General features: G+C 54.7%; 8 protein-coding genes across 8 annotated transcripts; 7 read left to right on the top strand and 1 right to left on the bottom strand.

Annotated features, from left to right (window-relative positions):
- Positions 1 to 989: 989 nt before the first annotated feature.
- RPE1 (RIBULOSE-phosphate 3-epimerase) lies at positions 990 to 1,905 on the top strand (the record flags this gene model as incomplete). Its single annotated transcript, XM_064798434.1, has 4 exons — positions 990 to 1,118; positions 1,174 to 1,287; positions 1,347 to 1,595; positions 1,648 to 1,905. 4 exons carry the CDS (start codon positions 990 to 992, stop codon positions 1,903 to 1,905), a joined length of 750 nt encoding a protein of 249 aa, XP_064662761.1.
- Positions 1,906 to 2,487: 582 nt separating this feature from the next.
- LTR77_001171 (uncharacterized protein) lies at positions 2,488 to 3,116 on the top strand (the record flags this gene model as incomplete). Its single annotated transcript, XM_064798433.1, has 2 exons — positions 2,488 to 2,673; positions 2,835 to 3,116. The coding sequence occupies 2 exons, from the start codon at positions 2,488 to 2,490 to the stop codon at positions 3,114 to 3,116; spliced, it is 468 nt and encodes a 155-aa protein (XP_064662760.1).
- A 19-nt stretch (positions 3,117 to 3,135) lies between these two features.
- LTR77_001170 (uncharacterized protein) lies at positions 3,136 to 4,300 on the top strand (the record flags this gene model as incomplete). The annotated part of the gene is made up of 2 exons (XM_064798432.1): positions 3,136 to 3,625; positions 3,714 to 4,300. 2 exons carry the CDS (start codon positions 3,136 to 3,138, stop codon positions 4,298 to 4,300), a joined length of 1,077 nt encoding a protein of 358 aa, XP_064662759.1.
- A 336-nt stretch (positions 4,301 to 4,636) lies between these two features.
- Positions 4,637 to 5,337, bottom strand: rpc25 (DNA-directed RNA polymerase III complex subunit Rpc25; the record flags this gene model as incomplete). Its single annotated transcript, XM_064798431.1, has 2 exons — positions 4,637 to 5,275; positions 5,326 to 5,337. The coding sequence occupies 2 exons, from the start codon at positions 5,335 to 5,337 to the stop codon at positions 4,637 to 4,639; spliced, it is 651 nt and encodes a 216-aa protein (XP_064662758.1).
- A 343-nt stretch (positions 5,338 to 5,680) lies between these two features.
- LTR77_001168 (uncharacterized protein) lies at positions 5,681 to 7,402 on the top strand (the record flags this gene model as incomplete). Its single annotated transcript, XM_064798430.1, has 1 exon — positions 5,681 to 7,402. One exon carries the CDS (start codon positions 5,681 to 5,683, stop codon positions 7,400 to 7,402), a length of 1,722 nt encoding a protein of 573 aa, XP_064662757.1.
- A 612-nt stretch (positions 7,403 to 8,014) lies between these two features.
- On the top strand, positions 8,015 to 8,484 carry LTR77_001167 (uncharacterized protein; the record flags this gene model as incomplete). The annotated part of the gene is made up of 2 exons (XM_064798429.1): positions 8,015 to 8,327; positions 8,381 to 8,484. 2 exons carry the CDS (start codon positions 8,015 to 8,017, stop codon positions 8,482 to 8,484), a joined length of 417 nt encoding a protein of 138 aa, XP_064662756.1.
- Positions 8,485 to 8,862: 378 nt separating this feature from the next.
- On the top strand, positions 8,863 to 9,605 carry LTR77_001166 (uncharacterized protein; the record flags this gene model as incomplete). The annotated part of the gene is made up of 3 exons (XM_064798428.1): positions 8,863 to 8,991; positions 9,048 to 9,289; positions 9,383 to 9,605. 3 exons carry the CDS (start codon positions 8,863 to 8,865, stop codon positions 9,603 to 9,605), a joined length of 594 nt encoding a protein of 197 aa, XP_064662755.1.
- Positions 9,606 to 10,303: 698 nt separating this feature from the next.
- On the top strand, positions 10,304 to 11,181 carry HSP31 (plasma membrane heat shock protein; the record flags this gene model as incomplete). Its single annotated transcript, XM_064798427.1, has 4 exons — positions 10,304 to 10,600; positions 10,654 to 10,769; positions 10,820 to 11,001; positions 11,057 to 11,181. The coding sequence occupies 4 exons, from the start codon at positions 10,304 to 10,306 to the stop codon at positions 11,179 to 11,181; spliced, it is 720 nt and encodes a 239-aa protein (XP_064662754.1).
- Positions 11,182 to 12,537: the final 1,356 nt, after the last annotated feature.

Here is a 12,537-nt window from a genome sequence, read left to right as displayed (position 1 = left end):
TCCTGGAGTGGTGAGATGAAGTCAAGAAGCCTTGCGTCGTGATTGGCCGGGCAGACCTCGGCATTTTGGCATTAAGCTCCATCTCTTGACTTCAGCAGACGCTCTTCACACTTAACACTCGCCTGTACGCGCTGCCTTCGATTGCCTGCTGTTTGCCTTCGCATCAATACCTTTCCAGTCTTTCGTGCCGTGCCTTGTGCCATCTGGATATCTAGGTAGGGTCCAGGCCAAGCCATTGTGCGAGGTCCAGGCCAGATCCTTGAACAGAGTCGGTATGCCATCTGGCTCGACTGCTGTGTAACGGACATGGCGCTTCGACAAATTCGATGTGACCGCCTGCAGACCTCCGCACCCGCCCCACCGTCGTCACCGTCCGAGCGAGATATCCCTCCTTTCTCCATACTGAAGCGCTCATAAGATGTAACCGCTTGCACCAGATGACATTGACATAGGGCTCTCCGTCGTCGGGACAGGCAATAGCGCTTAGTACTGCTCAGCATCTTTTCTATCAAGCCCAGACCGCCCGTGGTGAGTATGACGCGCATCAGGAGTGCACAAGATGACTTGTAGCGCCGGAGGGATCTCAGGAGTAGCGCAACGCTGAGAAGAACGCCAACATATTGGGTGCGACACGATCCAGAGCGAGGCAGACTCCGCTGTACACTCACGTTGTGGATCAGGACAGCAAGTTGCGATCATGGCCCTTGTATGTGGAAGCCATGAGTAGCCGCTGAGTCGCTCTAGCTTCGAATGCGCGTTCCAGTTTTGTGGAGTCCACTTCTATTTAGCAAACAATAGCGCAGAGTACAACGAATTTTGCAGATTAGGATTTCACGAGGATGTAGCAATTCCAGTACCTGCATATTCATGTGTCCATATGTTAAGCTTCCGTACCATCCCGAAGCATCGCCGTGTGAAGCTCGACGAGCTCCCGGCTGAACGTCACTTCAAGACTTCTACACTTCTTCTAGCTGCGACATACATCCACCATGGCACCAAAAGCCTTCATAGCACCGTCGATACTGTCGGCCGACTTCGCGAACTTGGGCAAAGAATGCTCAAACACGATAGAACGTGGGGCCGACTGGCTTCATATTGACATTATGGACGGACACTTTGTACGAGCGATTGCTCCCATTGACGAACACATGCGGCCCTCTAACAGCCTGACAGGTTCCCAATATCACACTCGGCCACCCGATAGTCACCACAATCCGACCGCATGTCGACCGGCCAAAGGAAGCCAATGGCAAGGGCACCTTTGACTGCCATATGATGGTCAGTGAGGTACGTGATTCAGACACCCAATGTGCCACTGCTTGGTCCACGTCTGACTGGCGCAGTAGCCGAAGAAGTGGGTGAAGGAGTTTCAAAAAGCTGGCTGCGACCTATACTGCTTCCACTACGAAGCCGCCATCGACTCGACCGCAGCAGAGTCGCCAGAGGTCAAGACGGATAAGAAGACAAGCCCAAAAGAGATGATCAAGTATATACACGACCAGAGGATGAGAGCTGGCATTGCGATCAAGCCTGGGACAAACGTGGATGTGTTGTACGACATCTTTGAGAACAGCGACAAGGAGGAAGTACCCGATGTGAGCGGCCACATGTCTCCATGTTCGCTGGGCGTCTACTGATATGTGACAGATGGCACTAGTGATGACTGTCGAGCCAGGCTTTGGCGGGCAGAAGTTCATGGCCGATATGATGCCCAAGGTCCAGGCGCTGCGGAAACGGTATCCGGAGCTCAACATCGAAGTCGACGGAGGCTTGTCAGAGAAGACCGTCGACACTGCTGCGGACGCCGGTGCGAATGTGATTGTTGCTGGCAGCGCCGTGTTCGGTGCGCAGGATCCTGCTCATGTCATTGCTAAGCTTAGGGAGGCTGTTGAGAGTCGGCGGTGACTGCAGGATAGTCGGCTGTGAGCAGAATGCATGCGACAAGTCCTTCTGCGAGCGCCAACGGCATTTGCTCCGCTTTTAGACAGGCACGTTCGCGATTGGCTTATTCCGTCTCGTCCGTCTGTTCTCACGCAAGTGGCGAGCGTTTCATTTCTATCTCTCTTCCGCATCTCAAGGTAAAGAGGAGAGCTGGCCGATCTCGTGAGTCTTCATGCCCGATCTTTTTGCATTCCACAGCAGTTCTATGCACATTCCAGAAAAGTCCATTGTTGGGCAGAGCATAGCAACGAACGACGTCAGCCCACATCGCGGTCGCAAGACGTCGGGCCCAGAGGTCTTAGAAAGACCATGATTGCGCACACAAGGGGACTCTCAGCCCCCCTCTGTCGGCCGAGTCGAGCCGACGCCCATTGATCGACCCTTTGTTCGCCAGCAACAAGTGACCGGAAGCGGACAATGACTTCGACTTCACGACACGTTCTGCTGCACCGTCGCTTCCTCACAAAACTCAAGATCCTCTGAGTCTTGTCGCTAGATCAAGATCAACCTCAATATCCTGGGCATTGAGAATGTCAGACCAAAATCATGGCTTGCGGGCCCTCGAGAGTCAATTGGACCAGGACCTGGACGTCGAAGACACCTCAAGAGTCAGGAGCAGAGAACCACCTTTCCGAAGAAGAAAACCTGCCAGAATCGATGCCTTGGACAGCACTGCAAGAAGCACGTCGGCAGAGAATGCGGGAGTTGAAGGCCTTAGCGAGAAACGACGCAGTTGGTATGCTTTGTTACATTTCGTGACGTACCTTGCACTATTGCTAACAATGAATTCGTAGTCCTGTTGGGAAAGCCTTCTACAAATGCGCGAATGGGTTCACTGGGTGCTGCAGCATGAATCCGTGTAATCCTGGCGAGACCTGTCCTGATCACCGCAGGCATCGCACCAAGACAAAGGAGGTGAAGAGTACAACGACCGTGATATCGACGATCACAAGTTCTACTACTTTGGCGACTACCGATGCCTCCCAGACTTCTCCTACACTAACTCTGAAGACACCGACTCGTACGTCAGCGCCGCAGACATCGACAACGCCCATGGAAACTTCTGCAACCAGCAAGCCGACTACAGCCTCATCGACCGATTCGCCTTCTGCCCCATCGCCGCCAGCATGCCCGGCCGGCAATGGCAGTACCTTTGCAGACAGCTCGAAGACTGAGTATCTCATCCACTGCAACATGGAAAGCACGTTCAAGACGAGTAAATCGATCAAAATAAAGGCCGGAGGATATGCAGAGTGCTTCTCTGCATGTTCGCATTCCGAGAAGTGTGCAGGCTTTTCCTACAAGGGCACTGAAAGGGGGACGTGCCATCTCAAGTCTCAAATGCCCGAGAACATGTATGTGGTGGAGGGCAGTAACTTTGTCTCATGTGCAAAGACCAACTCGACGGCGGCAGCACCAGGAGCTACAGAAGCAGCCAGCAGCAGTTCAAGCCACACCAACCGCACGATCATCATCGTCGGCAGTGTGCTAGGAGGCATAGGCTTTCTCGTCATCCTCCTAGTCCTCTTCGCTTTCTTCGCCAAACGCCACCGCAAGAAAATCGAGAACCGCCGCGCAACCACCACCCACGTCATCCAAGGTCCCTTCGAAAGCGAGCAGCTCAACTCCGCCGGCTATCAGAGGCAGGAGAGCTCAGCGAACGATGTCTTCGCGCCCTTTGGAGGTTCGTACCAGTCCCCGCCTCCAATGCACACGCGCCAGCGCTCCATCTATCGAGACCAGCAGTGGGTCTGACTAGGTATGTGAAACAGGCTTCTATCACAGCGGCAGCAAGAGCTGTTCTGATCTCGCTGAGCAGGCAGACGTAACCGTGGCGAACAAGTGGACAGGCAGCACGCCGCCTGGGATGAGGGCTGAGGGTGGGTTCGAGTTGCTGAACGTCGGTTACCTGCCGTCGCCGAAGCAGCATGTGGGCAATCTTGCGATGCCGGACCCTGCAGCATTCAGGCCTAGGTCGACGGACTCGGGCTCGAGGTCTCCGAGATTCCATGAGCATCTGGATGACTACGATACTCGACTCGATCCTCCTTCGACGGTTATGATGAACGCCTCGCCTGCGAACGACTCTCCGACGCTTGGACGGCTTCGGACACCTGTCCCTGCTTCGCCGCTGGCAGATCACGTCCGGCGACAGCAGTTTCTGGCTTACCAGACTCCACCAGTGCATAACGGAGCACACTACAATGCAGGCTCGAGCTTCGAGAGAGATGCTGTATCGAACGAGGCTTACTCTGGCCGAAGCACGAGCCCAGTGAGCCCGGTATCAAACAATGACCCTGTGGACCCCGACTTCAGCGTCTCGCCTTTGTTCGGCTCGAATGGCCGCCAGCGGTGGTAACGAAAAGATTGAAAGGCCGTTCATGGATTTGTCGGCGTCTGCTAAGCACTTATATACCTTGGAGTCTAAGCTACTGCTAACTCGCTCTGAGCGGGCCACCAGCCTCCAAGCAGTGCTAGTCTTTCGAACCTTGCCTGCTTCTCCTCCTCGATCACGGCCAACTCTTGTTTGAACTGCCGAAGGAATCCGTACTGGCGGGATGACTCGAAGGGTGCCCTGGCCTGAGCTGTGGAGTGTTGTCCAACAGTCTTGTATTAGGCCGAGAGTCGAATGCTATGGCTTAGTGGGACGCTCGCGATTAGTCAGAATGTAGATCGTAGAACATGATCATACCACCTAACCTCCATCTTCCTCGCCCTCAATCTGCTCCCCTGACCACCATAGCGTTGGTCCCAGCCCGGAAAGCATCATACTCCCTCTGACCAGGTAGGGCGTCTTCTTCTTTTCGCCTTCGGTCTGCGCATCCTCTGCAATGAATTGACCGCCAGGACTCTTGGTCTGGGGCGACATGTCAACCCACTGCTCCTCCTCCACCCGGAAGAGGCAGCTCTCCGCTCGATCAAAGAAGTACTCGTTGTCGTTCGTGTTCCAGATGAAGGCCTCAACACCCTGGTCGTCAACACCCCACGCGGTGCCGTCGAACAGCGTCTCAGGCGGCACCACAATATCCTCAAAGAAGTCCTGGGAAAGGTAGACGCCAGCACGTGGATTCGAGTGAGTGATGGTGCCGTGAACGATCTCGCCTTTGAACGGCCTGTAGACAATAAGGCGGAAGTCGACGTTGACGGCTACATGGCCTGATCCAGATGCGATTTTGCCTTCTGAGCATTTGATGATTGAGTGAAAGCCGACGCAGAGGCCTACTTCGAAGATGACCTTATCGGCGAATTTCGCGTTGATGAGGTCCTCGATTGCACGCGCTGGGGGTTTCTCGAGGTCTTGGGGTGGGATCTCGACCAAGTCTGCGAGGGCGACCTTGATCTCTGTTAGATGTGGTTTATTGAGTGAGCTTGAGGGGGGCGTACGAGGAGATACATCTTGTGAAGGACGTTAGTTGGAGATTCTCAGGACTGGATCACTCATGTCATCGATGAAGTTGTGGTTGGGCAGAGTCTTCGATCATGCTGTGGTTACTGTCTTTTCACGTAAAAAGAGGTTTGTGTAGCTGTTGGGAGTGAGCAAATTGCCTTCATCGAATTTGTTCAATATCTCGAGTCACGAGTTTTCGGCTTAGTCAGCGCCATCCTCTTTCCACCGTCAGACATTGAAGTGCCCTTCTCCTCATTCACGTGTACTACAAATGTGAGGATACTACTTCTGTGACGTCAGGAGACTCATGTTGTTTCGCGAGAGCCTGGACAGCAGCGTTTGTGTGACAAGATGAGTAGTGGATTCACCTTTCCTCCGCCTCCGCCGCCGCCTCCGAAGCCATCTCAACCACAACAACAGTACGGAGGACCGGACCGTGGCGGTGGCAGGGGCCGAGGTGGTTCTCGAGGTGAATTCAACCAACGTGGGAGAGGCCACAGCGGTGGCCGTGGGAACAGCTATTCTAATGGCTCTTTGGATCAACCCAACGGCAGAGACTGGAGAGGCAACCAGTATCAGAACCCATCTCAGGCAAACGGCTACCCTCGCTCCCAGCAATATGATCAGAGCAGCAGCTCTGGCTTCCCTGGACGAGGCTCAGGTGTCGGCAATGGGAACACCAGAGCTGGAGGCAACTACGGCCCCAATGGAGCGCACGCAGGCTCGCCATCACGAAGTGCAGCAGGTCACAAAAGAAAACTGGACGCGTTAAGAGGACCCGCAGATGAAAGGGTGAAGGTACCAGGCCCGAAGCCCGCGCCGGCGGTGCCCAGCTTTGGTGGCCCGATCTTGCCCCCGAGGCCTGCCCATGCTGCAGATGGACGTGCTACAGCTGGTGTAACGTCAAGGCCAGCGGTACGAGGCCTCGGCCTTGTCCCAGCTGCTGACGACGTCGTCTACGAGGAATCAGACAGTGAGGAGGAGAAGGATGTAGACGAGGAAGCCCTGTACGCGGAACTGGGCGACAAGCTGACATTCGAGCACAACGGCGTGGTCATGTCACTAACATCGCAAGCCGACCTTGAAGCATGGAGGAAGGAGAGGCAGAAGAACTGGCCGACTACCGATCGGATGTCTGCAAAGGAAGAAGACAGGAGGCGAATCGGGGTGGAGAGGAGAAGATTGCTGGCAGGTGCCGAAGTATTGCAGCGGTCATCGCAGCGCGGAAGCTCGAAGTCTAAAGCGAAGCATCTCAGTCATGACTCGGCGCCCGGCAATGATGGTTCCAGGAAGGAGCCAGACAACACTGCCCGTCGCCCGAAGCACGACAGCGAAGCTATGTCGGTCACTGGTCTCGCACCCGCCCCGCAGCAAGCCAATGCTGGGTCCGAAACCAGTGAAGCTAAAGATTCTGCTGAGCGGCGGAAGAATGATCGTGCAGAGCAATTAGCGGCGTTGCGGAGAAAGGTCGCCGAGAGCGAAGAGACCAATCGTTTGGCAAGGGCTCGCATTGAGGGTCTTCAGCAGGCTGCATCTGCCAGAGAACCTGGCATTAGCGCGGCAGAGGAACAGACGTCGGAGACTGCAGAGGTGCTGGATGGGGAAGCTGAACAGAGCATTGCTGAAGCTGAGAATGCCATCCCTGGAGCGGATGAAAGCCACGAAGCTGCCAATCACAGCTCCGCCGACTTGTCTTCAGGTGTCAGCTCGAGCACATCTGAGGATCCAGAGGCAGATTCCGACGATGACGCGCCAGAGGAAGTGACCTCAAAAGCTCCTATTGCAACGACCCCGGCCCACGAAGCGCCCATATGCAGATACTTCGCAGCAAGTGGCTACTGCCGAGATGGTGATACTTGTGCGTATAGGCACGTGCAGCGACCGGAACGTGCTGCCCAGCAGGAGAAGAGAAAGGAGAAGAAGCCATCGTCACCGGGCCTGCGGCCGGAAAAGATGACGATCTTTCAGCGGCTTGTCGAGCAGGAGCAGGCGGAAGCTGATCGCCTGGCGTTGCAGGTCATCAAGTATTTGGGCAGCGCTGGGCTGTTCAAGCAAGAGCTGTCTGCAGACTGAGGGGTCTATCCGATTCGAACATGACTAACACCAAAATCGATGGACATCCCCAATCTGGAAGGGCTACCCGAACAACGAACTTGTATAATATAGAAGGCATCACGAGCACAGTCGTACCTGCCAAACGCATGCCAATTGCCGCAGGAGCCCACACTGGGCGGGAAATTAACGGCGGACCATGTGGCGAGCGCGCTAGTGAGCTTGCAGGTTGCTGAAGTGAAGGCTTGCTTCGGAGAAGGCGTGAGATATTTGCTGCAAAGCTCACACAAAAACGCACTTGTTCTCCGCCAGGAATCTCACTTAACGCCTCACCTTGCGCAAGAGACATGCAGGTAAGTCTCGTGGCCTTCGCTTAGCGCCGTTCTGAGCCTCTCTGAGCATAAAACCTGCGTCCGCCGCCTACAGGTTTTCTCTTTCTTACTCCAACCTTTCTACACACCAAAGCACCACAAAGGTTCCTCTATCAGCAACACAACTTCTATCTCTGACACAACCAGTCCTTTGCAAAAACAAGTAAGTGTCCGCCATGCCTTGTTCCGCACCTTTGCATTCTCCGCAACCTCACTGACCTTCCCACCTTCAGCTCAACACACCAACACCCCACTCAGCAAAATGCCTCCCAAAGCTGCCGAAGGCGCCAAAGGCGAAAACAAGTCCTTCTCAACCGAGGACATGGCAGCACTCCTCGCCGCAATGGCTTCCGACGGCAGCAGCGCCCCTGGTGCGAAGCATTACCAAATCATGAATAAGATCAAGAACTCGAAGTCCGCCTCTGCCTGGGAGCATACGTTCCGGCCCATCAAGAAGCGCGCGAAGGAGCTGGGTGATCAGATCAAGGCTGGAGACTTCGGAGACTTCGCTACCGCTACGCCGAGCAAGGACTCCGCAGCTGGGGGCGAGAAGAAGAAGACGCCGGCGAAGCGTGGTAAGTCGTTCATTACACTCATCCTTTGAAACGGCCGCTAACCTCCACGACAGGCCGTAAGGCGAAAGCTGAGGCTGACGATGAGGAGTCGCCTACCAAGAAGGTCAAGAAGGAGGACTCAGAGGCCGACGCTGAGGGTGAAGAGGACTCTGTCTAAGGCGGTGCTTCACGACCTCGCACATGTGGCTTCTGACCATGAAGATACTTCTATCTCAGACTGCGTTTGCATTGCATCGCGGTCGTTTGGGTCACTGGCTGCGGGATCTGAGTTATTGGCAGCGTTGTAGCCCTGCTGGGCTGCTGATACTGGTATGGCTGCTTAAGAAACACGAAGTTTTGTGGCGATAGCATACAACGAGAGCAGTCTAGGAAATCAATGTCACTTTTCACATCTTCTTCGAATGTATCTGCTATTTGGCTCGTTGAAGTGAAGTGAGGTCGCGCTTCGTGCACGGGCCACACATCCGACCTCATCTCCAAGCAACCACACCCAACTTCCAACTCTCGTTCGTGGCCATTGGCTCTCACAACCACCATGCAGTCCTTTCAAAGAGCCACAGCGCGCTCAGCGCGAACCATACGACCGCGCCCACAACAACAATCCCGCCGTCACGCCTCGGGCGGCGACACCTTCGGCGGCACCACTAAGAACGAGAACCTGGGTGTACGACCTCCCCTCACCTCCCCATAGCCGGCCGATCGACTAACAGAAACATACAGCCCGGCTTCTACGTCACTCTCGCCGCCTTCCCAGCCTCCTTCGCCATCTTCAAGCTCACACAGGGCGACGACGCGGTCTTCACCCGCTGGATCCGAGACACTTATAACAGCTACGCAGTGAAGTGGGCGCAGCGGAATGATCTGCACGTGCAGGCGCTTGAGCAGGCGGCGGCAGATAAGGTGTTGTTTCTGAACGAGAGCGTGAGGGGGCCGCATCGGCATGTTGAGTTGAGGTTTCCTGAGTATGTCTACTCCCCTCCATACGAGATTGGGGCATGGCGGAGGAATGCAAACTAAAGGTGTGGATGGAGAAGCTAACATGGTCATGTTCGCAGACAACTCAACATGGGCTCGCCCTGGAACGTCTCAGCCGGCCACGGGGGCGCGAACATTGACGAAGCGATTGCGAAGTTCCAGAAGGACAACTACGAGGCGCAAGAGAGGAAGATGCAGCAGGTCAGGGAGAACAAGGTGCCCAAGGAGCAGCCATTTACAACACTGGCTGGGTCGAATGCCAAGGCACCTGCGGTAAACTCGGCGACACCTGCGGGTGACTAGACGGGTTGGTATGGAAGAAAGATATACAGTGTACAGATGTTTCACCAGAATGTGCCATTGCGCAAAAGTGGCTGCTTCAGCTTGCGCCCGGTAAGCAATGCGTGGTGTGCTAATGCTATTTCCTCCAGAGCGTTGATAAAGCTAGAGCACTGACACATAAGCGGCCCATACCATGGCCTGGATCACACCTACAAGTTCTGAGGACAGGTAGCAGTCGAACTTCGAAGCTCTCACATCTGGCGTGGCAGCGGAAACCGATCCGAAACAGCAGTGGAATGGTAAAGTACGCATGCCTGGACAAAAGTTGTCGACACCTTTTGCTCCGCTGGCTGTTCCTTGACCGTGGAGTATTTTGGCAAGCTTGCAGCCATCACTGGTCATTTTCTCGAAGAACCAATTGCGTGAGATTTCTTTCCTGCCTAACTAACACCCCTGCACTACGAAAGACTTCTCGCCAAAGGCATGGCTATGAATGACTGTGTTCCACGGAAGCGACAACATCGTGTACGGGTAAGTCTTGGATTTTCGATCTGAGAGCTCCCGATACAGTTTTGACGCTGCGTCATGTTGCAGAGCTCAAAGCGGAGACGTCCCCGTCAAAGACTCAAAAGCAAAAGCCTGAACATTCACCTACAGTCGAAGTGTATACTACTTCAGTTGTTCTACTAATTCCTCCGGGCTCTCCGATCGCAGACACAATGGCCCCTCCACGCAAAGCTCTCATCGCGGTCACCTCAGCACACGCTCCGCTATATCCGGATGGCAAGGAAACAGGAATGTTCGTAACGGAGGCCCTTCATCCCTTCAACGTCTTCCGCAAGGCCGGATTCGAAGTCGACCTCGCTTCTGAGACCGGTACCTACCAAGCAGACTGGCTATCGCAGCAGAAAGACTGGCTTCCAGAAGAGGACCGGAAAGTCTGGGAGGATCCATCGAGCGACTTTCGCAAGAAGCTGGATGCTCATCTGAAGCCTGGGGATATTGAGGCTCATGAAGTATGTTCGTCCATGCTATGGGTAAGACGAAGGGCTGATGTGCGTCTGTTCAGTACGGCATCTTCTTCGCCTCAGCCGGCCACGCATCCTTGATCGACTACCCGGATGCCAAGGGTCTTCAGAACATTGCTTCGACGATGTTTACGGATGGGAGCATCGTCTCTGCAGTGTAAGAGCCGTTGTCGTTATCATCGGCGCTTTGGTTGCTGACCCTTGCAGTTGCCACGGCGGAGCCATCTTCCCAGGCATCATCAACCCCAAGACCGGCAAATCTATCATCAACGGTAGAACCGTAACCGGCTTCACGACAAAGGGCGAGGAGGAAGAGGGCGTGCTGGATACGATCAAGAGCTGGAAAAAGCCGACCATTGAGGCTGCTGCTGCTGATGCGGGCGCTAAATGTACTTGATCTTCAATTGTTCATGGTGCAGAGAGGGATGCTAATATGTTGTGCAGACGTCAGCCCACCCGGTCCTTGGGACTCATTCACTCAGACCGACGGTACAATTGTCACTGGCGCGAATCCAGCTTCAGCGCATGCGACTGCTGAGGCGTGTGTCGAGGCTTTTAACAAGCTGTGAAGAAGCAATTATTTTACGCAGGTGCGAATAGAATACTCTCTCTCGAAAGACCGTCTTCCTTCGCCACAACTCATCTCGAGTCCTAAGGTCTGGTAGCTTAGTTGGTTCAAGTGATGCCGCGAACGTGCTTGCGCTAAGAGCTGACCGATGGCGTGGCTAAGATCTTGTGATTTAGACTGCCGCAAGTTCGGGAACGAAGAGAGTGGGGAGCAATGCGTGCTCGCTGTAAGTCACTGGTTCACAGCCGTGATAAAGCTGCACTTGGAAGGTGCACAACCTTCCATTGTGATTCAATTCCAATGCCCAATATGCGGACCACGTCATCATGGCCTCCGTTGATCTTTTGCACGTCGGCTATGGCGAAGACGCCGTTGTTGGCCACGTCTTGGAGCAGGTCGACGACGCTTTGGAATGTTCCTTGTGTTCCCAGTGCCTAGAGGGGGAGTGTTAGCGGGAGCTAAATCTGTTCGGGGAAATACGGGGGGGTTGGATGTACGTCGTCAGCATTCCTCATCGCGTCGGAGCAGCCATTCGCGTCGCATACGATGGCCGCGCAGCCGCTGCCGTCGGTGCTACAGATCAGCTGGTCGAGGGTCTTCTTATGGATCAGTTCGTCCAGTTCGAAGTTCGAGCGGTGGCGGCGTCCAATTTGAGCTCGTCGTTGGTGGGATTGAGAGGGCTGCTACATGTTCGTTTGTTTCCCGGTTAGCGATCGCGCTTGGTTGTTGGAGCAGAGATGAGAGGACGGGGCTTGAGTGCGTTCTTGATGTCGTCCCGGGTAAGCAAGGATATCGGGCCGGGTGTAGAGGTGGCGATGGGGCCAACGTGGAGGACGCGGCCGGATTGCGTCGCGCGAGTGGGTTTGTTGAGGCGTAGGAAGCGACGATCGCGATGCAAGCGGCAGATGCTGCGAATTTCATTGTGGGTGTGGAAGGTGATGGACGGAGCTGGTGGAGAGTCTGCTGATTTGACGATGCAATGAGTGACGTAAGAAACAAGAGAATACAGAGGAAACAAGGAAAATATGCGCTGCTGCTTTGGTGGAGATAGTAGCTGTGGTGTTGTTGAAGGGAGATGGCTTATAGTGGGATTAACCAGACTTTACACCACCGGTGATCTCGAGCATGGAGGCTTAGCTTCTCTTTGTTACATACAATCTCGGTCGTGGCTGCTGGACAACGGCCGAGACCATCTTGGTGCTGCCAAAAGACGCTGAATATAGGACGTTCGACCATGCGTGAGGTCGGAATCTTAGGCTTGGCACGGTAGCGCTGACTACTGGGCGTGCTTAAGAGCGCCCTCAAAAGTGCTTGAGTCTTGCAGGACCAGAGTTACCGATCCTCTCTTTCGGATTGT

Source organism: Saxophila tyrrhenica (genome assembly GCF_035928015.1).
Source record: "Saxophila tyrrhenica strain CCFEE 5935 chromosome Unknown scaffold_2, whole genome shotgun sequence".
Taxonomy (NCBI): domain Eukaryota; kingdom Fungi; phylum Ascomycota; class Dothideomycetes; order Mycosphaerellales; family Extremaceae; genus Saxophila; species Saxophila tyrrhenica.
Note: the sequence above shows the minus strand (reverse complement) of the source record. Positions and strands in the feature narration are given on the sequence as shown.